The sequence below is a fragment of the Myotis daubentonii genome, chromosome 1 (assembly GCF_963259705.1).
Source record: "Myotis daubentonii chromosome 1, mMyoDau2.1, whole genome shotgun sequence".
Classification (NCBI taxonomy): domain Eukaryota; kingdom Metazoa; phylum Chordata; class Mammalia; order Chiroptera; family Vespertilionidae; genus Myotis; species Myotis daubentonii.
The window spans coordinates 78,380,665-78,400,295 of NC_081840.1; the positions used below are offsets into that span (position 1 = coordinate 78,380,665).

The window sequence follows — 19,631 nt, forward strand, 5'->3', positions numbered from 1 at the left end:
TCTTTGACCTCGTACCTTGGATGACTCATAGGGACCTCAAACCCCAGGTGGCCATGCTCTTCCCCTACTAACCCGATTGTCTTCAAGTGTGTCCTCCATGCGTGGCACCCTCGCCATCCAGTTGTGGCCAGATGCTCAGGTGACAGTCCTTACCGCCCCATCAAACCCTTTCAAACCCTGCCCATTTTACTTCCTCCATTCCGCTTCTCCTCTCTCTCCTCTATTCCGCTTCTCTCCATCTCTACCACCATTCGTCAAGCTACCTGCCGCACAGGCTGCTTTAGCCTCCTAATTCTTAACTGGTGCTCTGTGTCCACCGTGTTTCAACATCCTTTCCCCATCTGTTATGTATAGTGCAGATGGCGTGATCTTTTCAAAATGCAGATCTGTTCATGTCCCTTTCCTGCTTGACAACCTTGAGTGGCTTCTCCTCGCCATCAAGGTAGATAGTATTTTAGACAGCTCATACGTGGTTCTGCATGCTTTGCCCCATGCTCTCTGCAGCTCCATCTCACTTTTCAAACATTCACTGCAGTCACACTGGATTTTCTTTTTTTTTATTGCCACAAGCTTGACTTATATTAGGCTTCTCCTTCCCCTTAGTCAAGTCCTTAGCGTTCAGCTCAAGCATAATTGCCTGAGAAGCCTTCCCCAACTCCTAGAATTGCTACTCAGTGTGATTTACAGACCAGCAGCACCCACATCACCTGGGAGCTTGTTAGAAATGCAGAATTACAGGCCTTTTAACCAGATCCCCATTAGAGATACACTTGTCTAAGAGGTTTGATACCTAATAGATACTTTTTTTCTCTTATCTCAGATAAGGACTGGAAAGGAGCATCCTGTCAGTCTGTCAGGAAATCCATTCCTTCTTCTCTTCACCGAACCAACTTCTAATTTGTCTCCTCTGTTGTGAAATTTTCCAAATATGGGAAACTCTTCTAATGCCTTTAGCAGCCTCCCACCTCTTCCCTCCCCCCAACTCATTTCAGCACCTCCTCAGGATTTACTCTGGTGCTGGCACAGCCAACATTCCCTGAAGATTTATGTATCTGTGTTCTTGTGTCTGCCCTGGAATCATTCCCTTAACTTTATGTGGTGCTGGGCTGTTCATATACGTTGTCTTGTTAGGGCCTCGCAACAATCCTGTGAGAATATTATGATCAACCTCATATCAAAGCTGAAACGGACTCCGAGGGGTTGACAGGATTTACTGCAGACACATAGGTACATGATGTTTCTGGGACTTGCTCTAATTCCAAGTTGATCTCTTAAAATTCTTTCTGGATGATGGAAGACTGCCCCTGTTATAGGTCTTCAACACAGAGGGGTGACTTTTGGTGGAAGCGAGTTTTCTTTTAAGAGTGAAATGAGCAAGGAACCCATAATGAAGAGGAAAATGCAGAGGGAATGCCAAGACATTGGGATGTGATTGAACTTTGGGGTGCTTCCAATGCAATCACTGTGCCAGGGCATCATCTGAGGAAAGCAGGACTGAGCCCTGGCCAGTGCGCTCAGTGGTTAGAGCAGGGGTGGGCAAACTTTTTGACTCGAGGGCCACAATGGGTTCTTAAACTGGACTGCAGGGCCGGAACAAAAGCATGGATGGAGTGTTTATAAATATACATTCAAAGTAAACATCATTACATAAAAGGGTGCGGTCTTTTTTTTTTTTTTTTTTTTTTTTAGTTTTATTCATTTCAAACGGGCGGGCCGGGTCCAGCCCGCGGGCCGTAGTTTGCCCACGGCTGGGTTAGAGCGTCAGCCCATGGACTAAAGCAGTGGTTGCCAACTGATGGTCCGCGAGGTCCGAAAGGTTGGCAACCGCTGGTTTAAGGGGAACCTTTGGAGCAGCGGTCACCAACTGGTGGTCCATGAGATCCGAAAGGTTGGTAACTGCTGGACTGAAGGACTGCCAGTTCGATTCCCAGTCAAGGGTATGTACTTTGGTTGCAGGTTCCCCAGTCTGGGTAGGCAACCTGCAGTAGGCAACCAATCAATGTTCCTCTCTCTCCCCCTCCTCCCTCCCTCCCTTCTACTTCTCTAGAAACCAATGGAAAAAATATCCTAGGGTGAGGATTAATAAAGAAAAAAGGAAAGCAGGACTGAAGCAATGGATCTGTGGCTTGGACTTGCTTTTTGGCAGATGGCTGGTGATCCCCATCTACGCTTTAGTTCGCCTGTTACACCAAAGCCCTGAGGACTACGGACTTCCAACACACTACATTCACCAGCCCTCAGCTTCTCTAAAAGACGGTGTCCAGAATGATGGTCAGCAGGAGCCTGGGAAGAAGACTTTAAGGGACTGACCTTCTTGGGTTAACTCAAGGGACAGGCCCCCAGGCTGGCCAGCAGCACTCTCCAGCTGACCAGAGCCACCCTATGGTACAAAGGTGAGAGCTGGGGTGACCCTTCAGCACAGCACTTTCAAAGGCTCCGTGTGGCCAGCCTCTCCACATGTGCACCTCTCGGATAGCATCATTTGTGACAGTGAGGTCTTGGAGAGGCCTCCAATCAGTCATCAGTGTCTGTCTTCCTGGAATGCTAGTTGTCAAATTCTTCTGGGTCCTCATAGCCTTGGCGTCTCAGTTCCAATATCACCTCCCAACCATCCTAAAGTCTTCCCATGGCCTCTCCCCTCATCTAGCTAGTTCTTCACATCACCCTGTTCATTTCCATTACCAGCAACTGTCAAATCTGTGGCAGATTTTTAAAAAATTTCCTTTTATAAAACTGATTTGTTTGTGTCCATTCCATCCCCACAATGTACCTTCAGAACTACGGCATGTCATGGGAGCTGAGAACCTGCTGAATGAACAGTTGTTAATTTTCCCCAAGCCCTTAAAGGCATCCTGTCCATAGTGTGTACCCCATAGGTTGGGCTCAGGGGCACCAGACCTATGCCCCCCCCCCCGCCCCCCGCCACTGCCCCCAGGCTCCCAAGAAACAGTCAGGGAGCCAGACAGCAGGGTTTATTGAGATGCACACCCAGTGCCTGAGGCCAGCTCTCTCCAGCTTCCTGTGGGGAGGAGGCCTCTGGCTTCTCCCAGACCTGCACATTCCGGGCAATCAATGTATTGCTCTTATTCTCAACTAACAGTGAGGCACAGATGCTCTACAGCCAAGAAACAGGACAAGAAAGGTGGCCTAGGTTTCAGTCACCTGATTCTCCGTGGGGCCAAGCTTGCAGAGGTGGGCGGCAGTGCCGTGACCAAGTACCTCCACCCCAGGCTGACGGAGGAGGACGAGTCCAGTCCCCCCTGCCCCAGAGGGCCTGGCACCTGCTCCTGACAAAGCAGGGAATAATATTAAATAAAAATAATTTATACAAAATGGCTCATACAAAAAGCTGCGGATGGAGGGAAGAGACGCCTCAGAGATTGAGATGACTGGAAGGGACAGGAAGGGGGAAGGACTGCCACTTCTCCTAGTCCCTAAAGCAGAGCCCTCCAGCTGCCCAAGGACTGGCAGGCAGGGGAGGGGCAGAGCAGGGCTGGGGGCCCTCAGGGGGCCAGGCTGGTGAGAAGGTTGGTGAATTGCAGGGCCTGCCCCGCCAGCTGTGCCACACACTGTGCCATCTCTTGGGCTGCAGAACCAGATGGGTAGCCCAGAGCGGCCCCCTTGACAGCGAGCACGGTAGCCTGCAACGCCTGGCCCAGCGCTGTACCTGCAGCCCCAACCTGTGCTCGGAGAGGGGCGGAGGTCGCCAGCCGGCCCAGGGTGTCCCCAACAAACACCAGGCGGTGAGCAGCCACCACCACCTGCTTGCCATGGGGCACGAAGAGGCGTGGGGGCTGGTGGGCCCTGCTGCTGGACATCAGGGCTGCCACGGCTGCTTGCAATGCTGAGTAGTGGTTCTGGCACTGCCCTGCATAGAAGTGCAGGAGCTGTAGGTCTCCGGCGGGCAGAGCCAGATGCTCCCCTGGGGACAGGACCTCCTAAGGGCAAGAGGAGTGGTCAGTGGGATCGCGCTCAGTGTCACTTCTGCTCTCTCTGCCTTTCTCCTCCCCTCTGTTTGTCCCCCAGCCCTGCCTTTCTTCCTAGTACAATCCCTTTAGCTCTTACCTCTGCCATCAGAAAATTTAGATGCTCATAGCGAGCGGCAGGAAAGTGCTCAGAGTTGACGCCAGACAAACCTGGATTCAAACAACCTCAAACAAGTCTCTGAACGTCTTTACTTCCTTATCGCTAAACTGGGGGATCTAGTTCTGCACTGTCCAAAATAAACATAATGTGAACACACATGTAATTTTAACATTTATAGTAGCCACATTAAGAAAAGTGAAAAGAAACTCTGTTTTTAAACTCCCAATATACAAAAATGTTAATTTCAACATAGCCTCAATATATAAATTGTTGAGATTTTTTTTCATACTAAGTCAGCAAAATCTGGTGAGCATTTTGTATCACACACACTTCTATTCAGACTAGCCACAGTTCAAGCAATGAATAACCATATGTGACTAGTGGCTACCATATTGGATAGTGCAGGTCTAGTATCTGCCCCCTAAGGCTGCAGGGAAGATAACTCCATACAGTATATAGAAAGGGCTCAGAACAGAGCATTGCGCACTGTATGCCCTGTATGCGTGCTTGCTATGGCTATGATTAGTGTTGACTCATGAGATGTGCTTAGTACAGGGTCTGGCACTTGGTAAATACTTGATAAATGGTAGCCACTGTGATTAAGACTAAGGAGACCACCTCACTTTCCTAAGGCCCAGAGAGATTAGCCGCTTCAGAACCCCTGGCGCCTTAATGGTGGAGCTGGGATTAGGAGCCAGGTCTCTTAGGAACCGAGGAATTCAGCTGACGGAGCCTCAGAAATTGCCTGGTCCAGCTCTGACCCACAGCCCAGAGGCTTGCTGCTCTCAACTGCTTGGTTTTCTGATTCCTCTCCAACATTCTTTCCCCGCTTTCTGAATTCCTGAAATCCTTTCCTAAGTTCCAGCTCCTTCCTCTTGAATTTGAACTCGTCTTCCCCAACTGCTTGGAGCCAATGAGCTTTGATCCCTATCCTATTCTAGTTCCCTGGATGGTTCGGTTAAGAACATTCCTCCTCCTACATTCCCGTCCCCCTTCCCCAGCATCACCCCCACAGGATTACCTGCTGCTCCGGTGGCCCCCTCTCCAGCACTTCAGGATCCCTGGGGAAGGCTTCATCCAGGGGCCTAGATCCCTGAGCTTTATCCATACCCTGCAGGAAGGGTCAGGCTCTCAGTGCAGGGGTGGAGGAACAGGGCAGGGTGGCCTCCTTGGCCCTCGCCACTTCCCCTTCCTTCTGGAGGTCTCTGCTGCCATCAGAGGTTGCAGTCCTGGACTCCAGGTCTGAGACAGCTCTGGTGGCAAGTCAGAGGGCTCAGGGGCCCTAGGATGGGTTTAGGGGAGGAACATAGCACTGGTACAAGTGGTGTGGCCAAGTACTAGGGTCCCAGGCCAGAGGGTGCAGGGCCAGCAGAGGGGAAGGAGGGAAGGGAGGAAGGGAGGGTCTGCAGGTGGGCCCCAGGCTTCCTCCCTCCTCCCTGTGGTTCTCCAGGGGGCACTTTGGGAGGGGCTGGCTGGAGGTGAGCTCACCTTCAGGTGGACGTAGTCGTACTCCTCAGCCACCGGGATGCCCTCATACTCATTGTGGTGTCCTGCTGAACTGTCCTCTGCCTCTCGGCCCTCTGAATCCCCCTCGACCTTAGGGCCCCCATAGCCAGGCAGGCGGGGTGGAGGTGGGGGCAGAGGCCTGTCCTGGATGCTGCCCTTTCTGCCCGGAGCAGGAGAAGGAGCCGGGGAAGGACTGGGGGCCTCAGGGACAGGCAGGGCGGGCAGAGGGCGGCGGGACAGGTTCTCTGCAGAGGGCAGCCGGGGCCTGTGTGCGGGTGGAGGGCTTCTGGCCAGAAGCAGGACCAGGGTGTCCGGGTCACTGGGGGCGGAGGCTCCTGGGGGCTCTGGAGGTGCCTCTGGCCCCAGCAGGGGCACGTCGTAGATGCCCTCCTCAGTGCCGCCTTCCCCATCTGCCAGCAGCTCCTCAGGCGCTTCATACAGATTGAGCAGGGCTGATGCCCGTTTCAGGTTGGAGGGGGCAGCATAGAGTGGGGGCCCTGGTTCTCGGCCCTCCTCCCATTCCACATCTGGCTCCAGCTCTGACGGTGACTTCGGGGCCAGAGGCACATCATAGGGAGCTTCGTCCTCTCCAGGGAGGTGTGGGGTGACCCGGGCCAGAGGGCGGGAAAAGGAGGCAGGGGAGTCATAGGGGTCACTGGAGGGAACTCGGAGGGCAGAGGAGGGCACGTCGTAGACCTGGAGAGGGAGCAGCTAGTTACCATCAGGTTCAGCCCTGGCCTCCCTCCAGAGCTGTGTCGGTTCCCTGCCCAACGTACATACAGACCTCTGGTCCTCACCTCCAAGACACCTCCAGGGGCAGCCAGTTGGGTCCCGGTGCCTCTGGGGACCTTGTAGATGGGGTCAGGGGAGGGCAGGCAGAGTCCAGTTGGAGATCCTGAGGTCAGACAGGGCCGAGCTGGGGGTGGCACCACATACACCTGGGGAACCAAGACATGTGGGTCAGGAAGAGGGTGGGGACCAGGGAATCAGGTAACAAGTGCCTTGAAAGAGCATAGACACCTTCTGGCCCCCTCCCTGTCCCAAGGGCAAGGAGAACCCAGAAAGGGCTGGCAGACAGGCTTCCTACAGCAGAGCCCCTTAGGGCTCTCCCCGCCCAGCCTCACTGCAGGCACCCGCAGAAGGGAAAGGGGTGTCCGGGCTTGGGGCTGGGAGGGCTCTAGCTCTCACCTCCTGGTCTTCATTGCTGTGCTCTGGGGCTGGATATGGTGAGCCAGGCTCGGCTGGGGGCACCTGGGAGAGGCTGGGCTTGGGTGCCGGGCCATCAGGAAGGAGCTTCACTCTGTTGGCGGGCACAATGCCCTGCTGGCCATGCAGGGAGCAGAGGCACCAGCCGTCCAGCCCACCAGCACCCTCCCTCTGCAGTACCCGTAGAACGTCCCCTCTGCGGAAGGACAGCTCCTGGGGGGACTCAGCGGTGTTGTCGTAGAGTGCCCGGGCCAGCTGGGCCTGGTGGGAGTGGGGAGAGGGGTCTTCACAAACATATTAGGTCATGGCACCCCCTGCTCTAAACACTTTAGAGCGCATTTCCCTCAAGCTAAAAATCTGACCTCCTGGCTCAGCTCTTCCAGGTGGCCCTGCCTCGTCTCCCACTTCATTCCCTGCACTCTTCCTCTTTCTTTCTATTCCTGAACTAGACAGCGTGTTCCCACCTCAGGGCCTTTGCACTTGCTGTTTCTTTTACCCAGAAGGCTCTTCCCCTGACCGGCCCCTTTTCACCCTTCAGTTCTGCTTAAATGTCACCTTCTCAGAGATCTTTTCTTCACTCTTCTTCCACCCCATTCTGTGTCTGTCTCCATCCATGGTTTCCTTCATAATACTTTATACTATTTGCCTATTTTTATCATTGATTTCTACCCATACAGTGTAAGCCCTGTGCGAAGGACTATTATATTCCTAGCCTCTGCAAACGGGCCTGACCTGGTATCAGTCCTCAATAAATATATGCTAAATGAATTTCTTTCAAAGCCTTATGTAGACAAGGAAGTTCTGCTAAGGTCTCCCGTAGAATTTCCTTTACCTTCCGTTTCCCAGTCAGCATCCCCCACAAGCCCAAGGTTAGATGAAGCAACTGCAGAGAGCCCTTACTCTGAGAGGGGCGGGGAGAGGCCCAGCCCAGACAGTACCTAGGCATAATAAGGAAGAAAACAGAAACCCAAGCAACTGTTTTGTTCTCAATCTGAGCAAATAAGGTTCAGAAGAGGATGAGGTTACCATGGAGAAAAGTACGTAGCTGTGTGTGTGTGTGTGTAGGGGGGCTGATGCACCAACCAAGAGCAAGCATTTATCAGTCTGTTTTTAGTCCTGTCTGGTAGGGACATCTAAGCTTTTTCCTTGGAGAGCCACAAGCTCAGGTAGAAGTCACAGATACCAAGTGCAAATTATGTATCCAGACACTGTGCAAGTCTTTGCACTAATCATCTCATCTCATTGCATCCTCACAGCAACCTTAGCGGGAGGAGCCATCATTATCCCCATTTGGAAAGAAAACCGGAAGAGAGAGGTTAGTACTTTACACAACAACATACAGCTGGTGTAGCTGGCGGGGCATGGTTTGAACCCCAGGCTGCTTGATTCCAGAGCCTGCTCTCTCTCTCTCTCTCTCTTTTAAAAATATGATTTTATTGATTTCAGAGAGAGGAAGGGAGAGGGAGAAATAGAAACATCAATGATGCCCTAGCCAGTTTGGCTCAGTGGATAGAGGGTCAGCATGCCCCCTCTTGGGAACTGGGGATCAAGCGCACAACCCGGTAGGTGCCCTGACTGGGAATCGAACTGTGACCTCCTGGTTCATGGGTCGATGCTCAACCACTGAGCCACATTGACCAAGCCAGAGTCTACGCTTTCAATCACTCTTCTACTGCCTCTGCACAATCACAAACATCAAGGATCTACTTTTGCCCTGGCTGATGTGGCTCAGTTGGTTAGGTGTTGGCCCCATGCACTGAGAGGTTGCCAGTTCAATTCCTGGTCAGGGCACATGCCTGGATCGGCCTGGTAGGAGGCAGCTGATCAATGCTCCTCTCTCACATTAATGTTCCTCTTTCTCTCTTCCTCTCTCTAAAAACAAATAATCCTATCTAATAAAGAGGGAATATGCTTATTGACCCTCACACCATCGTCTCAAAATGGCGGCGCCCACAGCCAATAAGGAGGGAATATGCTAATTGACTGCCCCACCCTCAAAGATAGCAGCACCCACAGCCACAAGATGGCTGGCAGGGGAGGGCAGCTGTGGGTGATCAGGCCAGCAGGGGAGGGCAGTTGTGGGTGATCAGGCCAGCAGGGGAGCAGTTAAGTGTCAATCAGGCTGGTAGGGGAATGGTTAGGGGGTGATCAGGCTGGCAGGCAGAAGCAGTTAGGGGCAATCAGGCAGGCAGGCAGGCGAGCGGTTGGGAGCCAGCAGTCCCGGATTGTGGAGGGATGTCCCAGATTGGAGAGGGTGCAGGCTGGGCTAAGGGACGACCCCTCCCCCCCCAGTGCACAAATTTTGTGCACTGGGCCTCTAGTCATCCTATCTAATAAAAGAGAAACATGGTAATTAGCGTACGACCGCTACCCTTCCCATTGGCTAATCAGGGCGATATGCAAATTAACTGCCAGCCAAGATGGCGGCTAATTTGCATACATAGGTACAATGATGGGAGGCAAAAGAGGAAAGACGGAAGAATGGTGGCAGCAAGATCGCCATCAGAAAGCCCAGCAGGCCAGGCGACACCCCCAGCAGGGGTGCTGGTGATCGCCATGGCGATTGGAGGAAGAGAGAGCCGGGGTGTAGGACCACCAGGGCCAGGGGTGCCGACTGGCCTGCAGTCCCCTGATCTGCGATCTTGAAGGGAGAGGCGGCCCCGGATATGCGATCACGAGGGGAGGGGCCGGGCAGCAGGCAGGGCAGCATCCTGGGCACCGGGTGCAGGCCCAGGGTGCAGCCTGCCTGCAGCCCTCTGATCTGCTATTGTGAAGGCAGGGGCGGGGCCACAAGCATGGCAGCACCCAGGGCATCCGGTGCAGCCGTGCCTGGAGCCCCCGATCTGCAATCGAGAAGGGAGGGGTGGGGCAGCAGGCATGGCAGCATCCTGGGCACCCGGTGCAGGCCCAGGGTGCAGCCTGCCTGCAGCCCTCTGATCTGCTATTGTGAAGGGAGGGGCGGGGCCACAAGCATGGCGGCACCCAGGGCATCCGGTGCAGCCATGCCTGCAACCCCTGGATATGTGATCATGAAGGGAGGGGCGGGGCAGCAGGCATGGCAGCACCCTGAGCACCAGGTGCAGGCCCAGGGTGCAGCCTGCCTGCGGCCATCTGATCTGCAATTGCGAAGGGAGGGGCTGGGCCGCAGGCATGGCGGCACCCAGGGCACCGGGTGCTGAGGTGCCTGTGGTCCCCTGATCTGAGATCGGGAAGTGAGGGGCGTGGTCCCAGGCAGGGCTGCCCCTGGGGTTCGGGTGCAGCCGTGCCTGCGGCCCCAGGATATGCGATCACGAAGGGAGGGGCGGGGCAGCAGGCATGGCAGCACCCTGGGCACCGGGTGCAGCCCCAGGGTGCAGCCGTGCCTGCAGCCCTCTGATCTGCAATGGCAAAGGGAGGGGCGGGGCCACAGGCATGGCGGCACCCAGGGGACTGGGTACTGAGGTGCCTGTGATCCCCTGATCTGAGATCAGGAAGTGAGGGGCGGGGCCACAGGCAGGGGAGATCGGGGCTGGTGGGGCGACTGCAGAGGTCAGCCAGCACTCAGCCCCCAACCGGCTCTCCCTGGGAGTGTGGATCGGAGGGCGCTCTCCCTGGGAACCCGGAAATCCACCTCCCAGGGCAACTGCGCAGAAACCAAGCCTGGTGAGCCATGGAGAGGGCGACCTACCTGGAGGCCACGCAGCTTTTATAGTTGAAGTCGCCCTGGATGGAGGACTGGGGGTAGCAGGGATCAGGGTCGACCAAGTCAGCCATGGAACCCCGGGTCCCCGCGGAATGACTAGAGCACATGGACTTCAATGGTCCTCGGTCACTTGCTGAGCAGCAGTCAGCCTGGACCAGGAATCAAACCCAAAACCTGACAGAATGGAACCCAAACCTTTGCTGTGGCAGAGGAGCTCCGACCCACAGCAGGGGCCAGGGCACACCAGAGGGATTTTGTTGAGGGGCCCTGACAGGCAGCACCCTGAGCAGTGGGTTAGAATCTCCTCCTGATACAGCAAAGTTGCAGGTTGGATCCCTGGTCAGGGCACAGACAAGAAGCAACCAAAGAGAGCATAGTAAGTGGAACAACACACTGATGTTTCTCTCACTCCCTTCCTCTCTCTAAAATAATCAATCAATAAAAATGAAAATAAAAAATAAACCCTCTGACCCTAACCAGTTTGGCTCAGTGGATAGAGCATCGGCCTGTGGACTGAGGGGTCCCGGGTTCAATTCTGGTCAAGGGCATATACCTTTGTTGCGGGCACATCCCCAGTAGGGGGTGTGCAGGAGGCAGCTGATCGATGTTTCTCTCTCATCGATGTTTCTCACTCTCTATCCCTCTACCTTCCTCTCTGTAAAAATCAATAAAATATATTTTAAAAAAATAAAAATAAACCCTCTGGCTTGCAGAGTTGCTAAAACAGTTAGAAAGCAAAGTCTCATCCCTTCCCGTTCATTCAACAAATACTTCATATGCTCCTTCAATAATCACACTGGGAATGGGTGTTTGTTTGTTTGTTTTTTAATATATTTTTTTATTGATTTTTTACAGAGAGGAAGGGAGAGAGATAGAGAGTTAGAAACATCGATGAGAGAGAAACATCGATGAGCCGCCTCCTGCACATCTCCTACTGGGGATGTGCCTGCAACCCAGGTACATGCCCTTGACCGGAATCGAACCTGGGACCTTTCAGTCCACAGGCCGACGCTCTATCCACTGAGCCAAACCGGTTTCGGCTGTTTGTTTGTTTTGGTTAATCCTCACCTGAGGACATTTTTGCATTGATTTTTTTTTTTGTTATTTTTTTTTTTTTTTACAGAGAGTGGAAGGGAGGGAGAAAGACAGAAACTAATATGAGAGACATCAAATGGTTGTCTCTTGCTGAATCCCCGACCAGGGCCCTGGATTAAGCCGGCAACCCAGGTATATGCCTTCGATTGGAATCCAACTTGGTACCCTTCAGTCTGCCTGCAGAAGCACTATCCACTGAACCAAACCAGCATTTTTTTTTTCTTTTTAAGTCCTCCTCTAAGGATATGTTCTTTTCATTGATTCTAGAGAGAGAGGAAGGGAGAGGGAAAGAGAAAGAGAAACATTGATCAGTTGCCCAAGCAACCCACAACCTGTGTATGTGCCCTCACCTGGAATCGAACTCATGACCCTTTGGTGCGTGGGAGGACACTCTAACTACTGATCCACACCAACCAGGGCCTGGAGGTACAATGAGTTCCCTTAGGGGGAGTGCTGCTCATCCAGAAGCCGGGCTCATGGCTGGTGAGTGCAGCGGAGGTGGCAGGAACCTCCGGGGCAGCACTGAGGAGCAGCGAGCTGAGTGGTAGGGAGCAGCAAGCAGGCGGGTGGTAAGGAGCAAGGGGTCCCAGACTGTGAGAGGGCACAGGCCGGGCTGAGGGATTCCCCCCACCCCCAGTGCACGAATTTCGTGCACTGGGCCTCTAGTCAATACTAATAAAAGAGAAAAATGGTAATTGGCGTACGAGCTACCCTTTTCATTGGCTAATCAGGGCTATATGCAAATTAACTGCCAACTAAGATTGGCAGTTAACTGCCAACTAAGATTGGCAGTTAACTGCCAACAAGATGGCGGTTAATTTGCATATGTAGGCACAATGCAGGGAGGCGAAAGGGAAAGCAGGAAGAAGCCCCCTGCCACTGACAGTGATCGGAAACCCAGGGGGGAGCTAAGAGCTGGGGGGCAGGGCTTTGCCCTGGGGCCGCCTTTGCCCTGTCCCCCAGCCATGATCGGAGAATCAGGTGCCTTTTCTGCCCTGGCCAGTGATAGCAGGAAGTAGGGGTGGAGCCAGCGATGGGAGCTGGGCATGGTCGAAGCTGGCAGTCCCAGGAGCTAGGGGTCCCTTGCCTGGGCCTAAAGCGAAGCCCACGATCGTGGGGCTGCTGCAGCTGTGGGTCCCTGCTGCCCGAGCCGGACGCCTAGGCCAGAGGCATCCTACAGGGGCAGGGGCAGAGCCCGCGAGATCGCAGCACCCCCAGCTGCCACTGCAGGTCCCCGCTGCCCAGGCCGGACGCCTAGGCCAGAGGCGTCAGGCCTGGGCAAGGGGCCGATCCTGCGATTGGAGGGTGATGGGGGTCAACGCCTGAGGGCTCCCAGTATGTGAGAGGGGGCAGGCTGGGCTGAGGGACACTCCCCCCCCCCACCCAGTGCACGAATTTCGTGCACCGGGCCCCTAGTATATAATAATAGGCTAATATGCAAATAGACTGAACGGTGAAACAACCGCCACAGCCAGTCACTATGATGTGCACTGACCACCAGGGGGTGTGCGCGGAACACAGCGGGATGGAGGAGCAGGTGAGCGGGGGTGCCAGATCAAGGGGTGCCAGTTGTTGCATTGGGGCGAGCTTCTCGTGGTTACTGAAAATTCTTTGCTCCTGTGCACCATGGTCCCGCCCAGCGCTTGCACCTGCTGCTGGTGCCCCAAACACCCCTCAGGGCTTCTCCACCTCCCCCTGCTCCTGAGGGGAGATTAGGGCTGGCAGCCGCCTCTCACACCTGCTGCCGGCAACGGCCCCAATCACACCCACTGCCGGAGCCACCACTCGCACTCACTGCCAGCCCTAGCCCGCCGCTCGCACCCATAGCCGGTGCTGCCGCTTGCACCTGCTGCTCGTGCCCAGCACCGGTCCTGAGCGGGTATGAGCAGCGGCTGCCAGCCCTGATTGCCCCTGAGGGCTTCTCCACCTCCCCCTGCTCCTGAGGGGCAATTGGGACAGCAGCTGCTGCTTGCACCCGCTGACGGCACAGGCCCCAATTGCTCAGTGGCTGCAGTGGGGGAGTGGGAGCTGGGCTGCTGGCAGACAGGGGACTGGGGCTTGGCGGGAGGGGCCAGGGCGGGGGTGCAGAGGATGGGCTGAGACCCGCCCCTGTGCTACTGCAGCCTCGCAGACCACAGTTCCTTTCAAGGTGCAAGAATTCGTGCACTGGGCCCCTAGTATATATATTTAAAAGGAATCTACTTTTTTCTTCTTATATTAGTGACAGTGGTTAAGTCAAGAAAGTCCATGACTCAAGTATGATTCAAGCATATTATACACAATTTCCCTTTGCTAGCCACCTCATAGGGCTCTGAGTCCACAATGTCCTTTGGTAGAATCAAGCTCAAACCACTCACAGTATTGAAACATATTCCGCTTCAGTTATGTTTGCTAGGTGACTGCCCCTGCTGGCAGCATCCCAAGCAGCGGTGGCTTACACAGTGATGGTGGAGAGCGTGTAGTTAGGCATTATTGAGCAAGTAATCCCCATGGGCTAACTCAGTAAAGTCTCAGGCTGAAGGTCTCCGGCAGGCTGTATGTGGCCACCAGGCTCCAGGGAGGAGGACGCTCTGCTCAGCCAACATGAGTGCAAGTTTCCCTTGGCTCGTGTCCCCCTCGGATGGAGAGGTTGTCCAGCCCTTCATGGCTGGATGATGTCAACAACAAACTGACTTCTTTTGCCTGATTCCAAACTCATCAAACCATTTTCTGATTGTATTGGCTTCTGAAGGATATTGTCCCACAGAAAGAAAACATGCTAACCAGACGACACAAATTCCTGGTTAGCACGGCACTGTTCTTTCTAACTGTAAATTACAAATTAGTACTTTGGGTCCAGCCTAACTGGGTTTAAGAGCCCAGTTTGGACGGAGGCAGACAGTACTGGGTTTGAGTCTTGGCTCTTTCACTTTCTAACTGGGTGACTCTGGCACGTTGTTAAACCTTTCTGAACCTGTTTCTTCTGTAGAACTCCATATCCATATCTGAATAGCCATTTGGATAATAATAGTACTAGCTTCACAGGGATGCTGTGAAGACTGGATGAGATAATGTCTCAAGCAATCAGGGCAAAGCTTAGAGCCAGTAAATCCTCAATAAATATTAGCTGTTACTAGGCTCCTGTGAGTTTCATTAGCATAAATATCCCCACCCCCACCTCTGGTAAAAAGGGAAATCTGCCTCCTGGGACTACAGAGCTGATCAGCTGGCTTCTGAGCCAGCATCTTTATGTCAGAGTACACCCACTATTTTCAGGATCTCCCCCTTTCCCAGCTCTGAAAACTATGATGGTTTTTCCCACCATCATACAGATGGAGGAACTAAAAGGAGTTTGGTCTGAGGAGGAGTGAAAATTGAACACTTCCCACAGGAATGTGGGAGGTTGTGGGGAGGCTTACTTCTCTTTCCAGCCTCCTGTCCAGAGTACCCATTCAGAGGGGGCCAGAGAGCAGATGGCAGCCTCCCTTTCACAGAATCCTAGAACCCAGGGAAGGGTGGTTAAGAGAACAACAGAGTTGTTTAGAATTCAGATGGCAAGGAGTGTAAGACAGCAAGCAGAGGTGGGGCTGTGGAGAGCGCCTCCCAGTGTTAGGTTTGAATTCTGTCCAATCGGGCCAAACCTCTGGGCCTTGCAATTGCAAGCACCCAGGCCAGAGTCGCTGGTAGACTGATTGATGATGGGTGTGGTCACTCCTGCTCTACCCGCCTCCTCAGGGACTAAGCTGATTTGTGAGAGAGGGGCTGCCTTAATGGGGGGTGGCAGTGGGCCACACGCTCTCTGGGATGCCTCCCCCCACTGTCCCATCACGCCAGCCAGCTGTCTCTTCGCTTTGTACCCAGAAAGTGGCCAGAGGCTGGCTGACATCACCTCCCCACTCCGTCTATTTTCTTTTTCTCCCTGCCTGATCTCTCTGCTTTTGCTTCATTTCCTCCCTTTCCTTCATCCCTCCTCTAGAGAAGGGCCTTCTCGGGCCCTCCAGCCTCTCCCATTTTTCTGAGCCACCTCCATTCTTCCAGCCCCCTCCCAACCTTTCACTGGCCTCCCAATCACAAGCCCCTGCCAGCCACCACCGGCCATCTGTTCCCGCCAATAAAGGAGCACATAGGGCTAGACTTGCCCCCTCCCCTCTTTGCAGGACAGCCTCTAGAAAGAAAAAGAGAAGAAGGGGAGGGGGTGGGGAAAAGGGGGACTCCAGACACAGAGGGATGAGGAGAGAACACGAAACAAAAGTGGAGGGACACAGCCTCCTGGAGAAGAAAGGGACCAAGAAGAGAGACAAAGAGAAGGCAGAAATAAAAGGGACAGAGTGCAGGGCAGCTGTGAAGGTCTCTACCCAGCCGCCTCCTCTCCCGGGTGGACTCACCGACGTGGCTATGGCCATGGCCTTGGCCTCCGGCGTGGCCTGCTTCAGGCCAGGCTCAGTTTCGCTGACTTCAGCAGCGGCTGCCCCGCACCATGGAGGCGGCCCCCAGCTTTGGCGCCTGAGTCGTGGCCTCCGCAGAGGTTGGAGGAGGAGAAAGAGAAAACCCACAAACTCCCCAAATGGGAGGCAGCTTGGCCAGGCAGGAGGAGGAGCGGCGGGGCGGGCTGGGGCGTCGCTGCGGGACCTTATCCAAAGGCGCGCGCTCCGTACTGTCCCCGCGGCCTCCCGGGGGCCGCCGGGTTGGCCAGGCCCCCGGAGCTGCCTGCCCCAGGCCGTGGAGACACCCCAGGTCCGCAGGGTCCAGCTCCCTTGCGGGGCAGGGGCAGGCCAGGAGGAGGGAGCTATTCGGAAGGCGCTCGACGCCTCTCCAGGGCGCCCAGAATGGCCCCGAGGGCTGGGCGAAGCCGCCGGGGCGGTTGGGCTGGACGAGCGAGTTTAGGAACCAGCCCAACCCCACCCGGGTCCGGAGAGCGGGGCTCCCGGGGCCGTGGTCGGGGCGGCAGGGGCAATGCGGCGGCCTCGCTGCTGGGGACGGAGGGAAAGCTAGAGCGGAGCCATATGTCCCTCTTCAAACTCGCCCAACTTGGCGAGAGGAGGCCCGCGGACACCCAAGGGCCTGCGAGAACGTGGCGGTGGGGCTGCGTCGGCCCAGGCGGTCGCACGCCCGGCGGCTGGCGGTTCGCACTCACGCGCGCTCGCTCTCGGCGCGCCCCGGGCCAGGGGTGCCGCGAAGGCAGCGGGGCAAGGCTCGAGTGGGCGGGACGGCCTTTCCAAAGCCAAGGGGGCTCACCGGGGCCCACCCGCCCTCCACTCGCCCTCCACCCCTCGGCTGCCGCGCGCGGGGCCACCGACGCCAGCTCCCACCCTCGGCCCCCTGCCCTGGGCGCCGGTTCGCAGCCCGCTCGCGCGCACCCTGGAGAGGGCCTCTCGCCCCTCCCTCCCCCCAGCTCGGGGCAGCTCCCAGGTGTCTCTGGGGACGGAGAAAAAGGCCACAAAGCAAAGGGAGCAAAGAGGAGGCGAAGGAGGGGCAGGGGCCGGGGGCCTGCGGACTCGCCTGGAGGTGGGGTGGGCACTAAGAGGGCTGTGAAGGCTCCGGGGGTTGCGCGTGGCCCTCAGGCTCACTTCTGCTCGCGGCTCCCCTTCCCTTCCCGCCCCTTCCCGGGCTCCAGGCTGCCCTCTCAGCGCAGTTTCTTTCTCCTCCCCTCGGGCCCCCTCCGCTCCCGCGCGGGGCTCCGTCCCGGGGATTAAGAGAAAGGAGGGAGGGGAAAGGGAGGGGAGGGGCGGAGGAGAAAGGAAGACGCTCCCTCCAAAGGCCGGTGTTGAGTTTCAGCTGACGACCCTGGGGCCAAACTGCACGCCCCCTCCCCGCCCCTTTCCCCTGCGCCCTCTTCCTCCCGTAGTCTCGGCGGCCCTCGGGGTGGTCTGGTCGGCTCGCTCCCGGAGGCTGGCCTCTCCCCGCCACGCCCCCGCTCTCCCCCGCCAGCCCCGCGCCTCTCGGACTCCCTTTCATTAGCCCACATCTGTCTTTCCCGTGGCAGGGGAGGGAGCGCACTCCTTCCGCCTTCCTGGGCTCCTCAGTGGAGCCTCTCTTCTCCCTTGGCATTGCCTTTGCAGGGGTGGCAGGCTTAGCCGCCTTTCCTTCGGGGGCCAGGCCGGGGGTCTGGGCTGGACGTGGATTCTGGCCCTGACGGAAGACAGTGAAATGAAACCTGACCGTCTGGTCCCAGAGAGGCAGGCGGGCTAGTGGTGCGGTCCCTACATCCTCCGCCAGTCTGGGCTTGCCCCCCAGCCCTCTGCTGGCACACTTCTGCCACGAAAAGCGGGAGTGGGGACCCTGGGCACAAAAGGCCAGCACTCTTTCAGAGCTGGGATCTGGCTTTCCAGGAATTTCAGCTGCAAGGACAGGGCTCGTGGGTCTCCACCGCTCCTGCCATATTACTGCTCCTTGGTGTGTGCGCACTCTCTCCAGCCTCCCCCCTCCCCCCTTCCTTTTGGGGCACAACACACATCAAGACCTCACAGAGGGCTGGAGTGAAGCCTTCTTTCTTCCGTTTTTGAAGTTCTTGGTATTTAAAAAGTGAGATGCCAAACAGGATTGAAAAGTTGTAGTCTATTTTCAATATTTACATGTAACAAATTAACACTTCAAATTGTTGATGTAAGAAACGTCTAAATCTGTAGAGATTTTTATAAGCAGTCATTTGAGCCAAACTGAGGACAATGTCAGGAAGCAAGATCTCAAATGGCCCTAGCCGGTTTGGCTCAGTGGATAGAGTATGGCCTGCAGACCCATGGGTCAAGGGCACGACTTTGGTTGCAGGCTCCTCCCTGTGTCTGGGTGAGTGCAGGAGGCAACCAATCAATGTGCTTCTCTCACATCGATGTTTCTGTCTTTTCCTCTCTCTTCCCCCTCCCTAAAAATCAATGGGAAAAAAAAACCCCGGGGTGAGGATTAACAACAATAAATAAATAAATATCTCAAATGCTTGAGGGGGCGGGGTGGGAGGGGGGAGATGATTAAGGAAGATAAGAGAAAGCAAGGTAACCAGATAGGTAACTAGATTATGGGCTCCCTTGAAGGTGGTCAAGGGAGCCCCTAATCTACTCACCTTCAAGGGGTCTGGAAAAGAGGATTATTTCTGGCATTTCAAAGGTATGTTAACCTAGATGCACAAGAACAATGGGCAGGACTTGCTTAAAAAACCTTTTACCAAAGAAATTATACCCACCATGACCTGCCCAGTTAGGCATTTATGATCAGATCACCCTGTGAAGTTATTTTTGGTCACTGAATTTGTTCATATCTACTTCTATATCCACAAAAACGCAAAAAATAGACTCTATACCGTTGAAAGTCTACTTTAAGGCCCTTTGGGAGCTTTAGGCCTTGGGCAGATAGACACTCCCCCTCCACATTCCACAGGCCCACACATCCAGGCATTTCTCAGGGGAGGAGGGGGTGAGATACCTGCTTTGACTGGTATTCTGAAAATACCACCATCCCTTCCCTACTGCCTGGGTACCTATGAAGAAACCCCTGCAGAGGGGAGGGGTGAACCTACACAGTGGATTAGGGAGAGATTCTGGGGTGAACATGAGGATGGACAATATTGGTTCTGGGCTTGGCTCTGAGATGGAGTGCAGACCTGGGCATGCGTCTGGGAATCCTGAACAGACTCCAACTCTCTTAGGCTGGTAGAGAAATTTTTCAAGTACCAGATGTGTCTGAAGGGAGAGCTCCTCCATTCTAACTCCAGTCTGATCCAACTTCCATCAGACCCCAACCCTAGGGGCCCTGGCCGCTGGAACACAGACACTCAGGGGGTCACTGTATGCCCAGGGGACTGCCAAGGCAGATTGGGGTGGACAGGAAACCTAGTTCCTGATGCTCTGACGGGCACAGGAGAAATAGATGGAGGTCAGAAAGGGCTAAGCAGGAAGGAAACTATAGGACCAGGCAAAATGGTTTTTTGGGAGGTGGGCAATGGGGCTCAGTACCTGGGGGAATGTAGGTGGGGGCAGCAGAGTGCAAACCTGCAGGAAAATAAGACTGCCCCTGGAGTGCCTGGGCACTGCGCAGCGACAGTCAGACTTGGAAGTGAACCCTGGTTTATTAGCTGTGTGATCTTGGT

General features: G+C 55.1%; 1 protein-coding gene across 4 annotated transcripts; it reads right to left on the reverse strand.

Annotated features, from left to right (window-relative positions):
- Positions 1 to 2,960: 2,960 nt before the first annotated feature.
- On the reverse strand, positions 2,961 to 17,209 carry EFS (embryonal Fyn-associated substrate). 4 transcript variants are annotated; one of them, XM_059708136.1, is made up of 6 exons: positions 15,940 to 17,200; positions 6,781 to 7,059; positions 6,390 to 6,530; positions 5,575 to 6,288; positions 5,108 to 5,197; positions 2,961 to 3,938 (listed from the first exon to the last, which is right to left on the reverse strand). In XM_059708136.1, the coding sequence occupies exons 1-6, from the start codon at positions 15,955 to 15,957 to the stop codon at positions 3,504 to 3,506; spliced, it is 1,677 nt and encodes a 558-aa protein (XP_059564119.1). In that variant the 5' UTR covers positions 15,958 to 17,200; the 3' UTR covers positions 2,961 to 3,503. The 4 variants fall into 4 exon arrangements, with proteins under 4 accessions (XP_059564119.1, XP_059564137.1, XP_059564127.1 ...); XM_059708154.1 differs by lacking the exon at positions 6,781 to 7,059 and having other exon boundaries at positions 15,940 to 17,203; XM_059708144.1 differs by lacking the exon at positions 5,108 to 5,197 and having other exon boundaries at positions 15,940 to 17,203.
- Positions 17,210 to 19,631: the final 2,422 nt, after the last annotated feature.